The sequence below is a fragment of the Brachyistius frenatus genome, unplaced genomic scaffold, assembly GCF_029030835.1.
Source record: "Brachyistius frenatus isolate BFR_SWC_R1_liver_20210118 unplaced genomic scaffold, ASM2903083v1 Contig_544, whole genome shotgun sequence".
Lineage (NCBI taxonomy): Eukaryota > Metazoa > Chordata > Actinopteri > Embiotocidae > Brachyistius > Brachyistius frenatus.
In genome coordinates this window covers 13,865-17,500 of record NW_027211143.1, presented here as the reverse complement: position 1 = coordinate 17,500, position 3,636 = coordinate 13,865, and the positions used below count along the sequence as shown (strand labels likewise).

At 38.1% G+C, this 3,636-nt stretch overlaps 1 protein-coding gene across 4 annotated transcripts in view; it reads right to left on the bottom strand.

The window, feature by feature from the left end:
- LOC138614657 (major histocompatibility complex class I-related gene protein-like) overlaps positions 1-2,128 on the bottom strand; it is a 9,225-nt gene extending 7,097 nt beyond the window's left edge. For 2 of the 4 annotated variants that reach the window (XM_069688202.1, XM_069688203.1), the window contains exons 1-2: positions 1,965-2,124; positions 1,077-1,343 (exon numbers count right to left, since the gene is read on the bottom strand). In XM_069688202.1, the coding sequence (XP_069544303.1) occupies positions 1,077-1,343; positions 1,965-2,016 (319 nt within the window). In that variant the 5' untranslated portion in view covers positions 2,017-2,124. Of the gene's footprint in view, positions 1-1,076; positions 1,344-1,964 lie in introns of all 4 variants that reach the window. The other 2 variants (XM_069688205.1, XM_069688204.1) reach the window with 2 other exon arrangements.
- Between the last annotated feature and the right edge of the window lie 1,508 nt (positions 2,129-3,636).

Genomic DNA, 3,636 nt, shown 5'->3' with positions numbered 1-3,636 from the left:
GACTGAACGGAGGTTGAACCAGCTCAGACTGTCAAACTGATCAACACACGCTGACTCTCATCTCAAAACTCATTTGTTTTCATTTCTCAACTAAACAGGAACATTTGGACATTTTGTTCCACCGATGAGGATTTTCAGTTTGGTCGGAGATCTTTAATAAAACAGCATGAAAACCCATAATATTAAAGAGTGATAGTTATCTAATGTCAGAGTGAGGTTTCATGTATCAGTGATGAAAGCAGAAGGTGGAAATAACTTGAATATCAACTTTTAGTGAGTGCTGCTGGCTGAACACTGAACACATCACAGATCTTTGGTCACTTCCCAGAACTACTTGCAGGATGTGACAGTTGATCTGAGGAATAGAAACCAGTAGAGAGAAGCCCCGCCCCTCCAACATTTATCTCTTTGTTGAAAAGTGAGACACGCGATGAAAAAACTCAGGAATACAAACCAAAAATAACAAACATAAACTACAAACAAGATGTGATCTTTGATGCAAATTAGGACAAAATCACATTTGTTTGCATTTCACAAGTTTTGCTGAGTCACATTTCTGAATGGCACATTTCTTTATTATTTATTAGTGGACTACTTTTACTTTGCAGCAGTTGTAAGACGTGTTTGGGGTTCAAATTTATTGTTCTTGTAGTTGTTGATTATGTTTTTTAATGAATCAATTACCGACAAATAGAGTTTAAAATTCCTGTCTCTGAAAAACAAGAACAAGCTAATATTTGGAGGTTTGTGTGATAAAGGACTCACGTGTATTATTGATCAAATGTGTTGTTGACTAATTTTCCACTGATTGACTATATATATTTTACCACTTAAGAAAAGTATGTTTACTGAGTCACTGACACACTGTGGTCAAATAAAGTTAATCCAATCAAAACTGGAGTTCTGCAGTAAATTTCTTGAGTCGTGCAGTTAAATCTTTTAAATCTGTGATCTGAATGAAACATTTTCAACGTGTGTTCACACATGTGTTACTACAACACAACATAAATATCAATTACTAACAACCCACTAAAAATTAACAACATAAAACAGTAAAATGTGAAACATGAACAAACCTCCAGTTTGGTTGAAGCGCTGCTTTGCAGTCTCAATGTTGGCTTTGAAGGTCTGCTGGGCACCAATCAACCCATTAGTCTGTCTCTCCCAGTAATTTGGATCATCATCTTCAGCTTTCTTCATCCAGTCCTGTTTGGGCACTGCTGTCTTGGTGTTACTGTCATAGTGAATCATCTGAAGATCATCAACCATCCCAACAGCCACAAACTCTGGGAAGTTTGGTACTTGAGAGGACGAAGTGTAGAAATACTTCAGAGAGTGAGTCACTGTAAGAAATAGATCGTGTTGTCAGTTCAGATTTAATAATCACAACTTTATAAAACACAGAACAACATTATATTCTGTCACAGAATTAACAGGACTGAACGTACATGAAAGAAATCCAAATCATCTCTGTTGTACAGTCAGTAAACACAAACATTAATTTATGGGTACAAATTTAGCTTCCGGAACTGTTAAATATTTCTGATGATTTTGTATAAAAATATTACAAGAATCAAAGTTAATCTCCAGTTTCTAGTTAGTGGACATTGGCGCGAAAATGAGTGAGTGGCGGAAAATGCAACAGTATGCTAAAAAAAAAGGACGATGAACTTTGTGTTGATGTTTATTTACTGTTTATATAAAAATAAAAATAAAACAAGATAACAAAAAAAGACGAAACAAAATGAAAGTGTAACTACAGGCTGTATAGCTATCAACATCTCCTTAACTTAGATGTCTAAAGTAAACCAGCCTATTCTCCACTTTACTGTATTTATTTGACAGCTTTAGTGACGTCGCGCGATTTTTCGATCAAACCGGAATTACAGATTATAATCGGCGACACAACAGTAAAAGTAGACCAGCTGAGTTCACCTCCAAATGATCAAGACAGTCGGACTTACCCGCCGCAGCATTGTGTATTCCCAGGAGAACCAGGACCACCAGGACCTTCATTGTGATGTGGACACTCAAAAACAGACCAACCAAGTTGTAATCAGCACAGCGAGGTGTCCACAGAGACAGAGACAGCAGGACCTCCTGCACCAACTCCCGGGATGAACTGAGGTGACGGTGGGAGGAGCGTCACAACTAAACCTCTTTTGAGCCAATCAGAATTTAGATCGAGTCCCGCGTCACTTAAATCTGGGTCAAACTTATTCACTGAGGTTGTAAACGAAAGTAAACAAGAAATACAAATTGAAGTAAAAGATGAGGACGGAGCACATTGGTGTTTAACTTTGCAGCACATAGTCCATGTCATGCTGAATCATTCAGATGTGGCACGATTTGTAAAGTAATGATCTGAAATGATTTGATTTTCTGGAAGGTTTGATGTCAGTACAAGCTACGGATCAGTACTTTGGATTTTGAGGGGATGAAACGGTGTGTTATCATTGATTGTTTTCTATTCCTCTTTGATCGACCTGGGTGAACAAACATATTTACAAATAAGTGTCCTTTCTGTCGTTACCTGGTCGTGACCGACACGACAGGAAATGTGCTGACTTGCTCCCTCTTGTGGTTCCCACTTGCAATAACGTGCAGCAGAGATGCCACAGTGCAGTTGGGCTTATTATTAAACAGCTTATAAATGAATATTTAGGAAAGTCAACAACAGGTCAGTTAAACTCTGTCTAACAAGAAGACTCCTGTGTATGCTGAGAAGTGCCTGGCTAAAGACAAATCTAACACCTCTGTTGATGCCCGGACATGAGGCTGTTTTTCTATTTCCTACTGCTGAGGCAGGTTACAGTTATAGAATTTAATATCTGAGAGGCAAACGCAATGATTTCCATTCATGGTGATAACAAATAAATAAAATGCAATGTATTACTAACTGGTGAGAAAAGAGACAAATGTTGTGACCTTGTTAACCGAGCGTGAATTTATATTGTAGCTGAAGCACTTGTTGATTTCCAGGAGAACTGCTCCGAGTACCAAAAATATATTTGACAAACACGACTAATGTCTTTTAATGTGGTACAATCATCAACGTTATGCAGTCTGAAAACCACAAGAACCAGCTGTGCTAGACCTTTAAAAAACAAATCATATTTTAATGATTTGAGAATGACATCGTAGACATCCAAAGGCCTCCTTATTGTTTTGTAGAGTTTCTCATCAATGTTGAAAACGATCAAATCTCAATGATCAATACTCTCATCTCGCTGAAAAATGTGGGTTAAACTACAAAAGTGAAAGTTGGGTGTTTATTGCGGCCAGAGTGAAGAAGAAATCAAACCGAAGCAGAAAGAGAGTGAAAGAAGTTGTTTCCTGATCAGATCAGATCAGCTGTGAGTGACAGGCTGAACCTCCTGACCTCATGTGGAGCTGTGGACGCTGAAAACTGCTGACTGCACAGAAATTTAACGCCACTGTTGATGTTTGAACACTTGATGCTGATTTTCACTCGCTCTCGCTTTGGTACTCTTTACATTTTAATTCTCACTCCATGTTTGTGAAGCACTTGATCGCCGGTGTAGAGTTTCAGTTGGACTTCTCCAGCTGGGACGGTGTTATTTATGTTATACAATCAAAGCAATACTGTCTGTGTTAAATCCTTTATTTACAGGA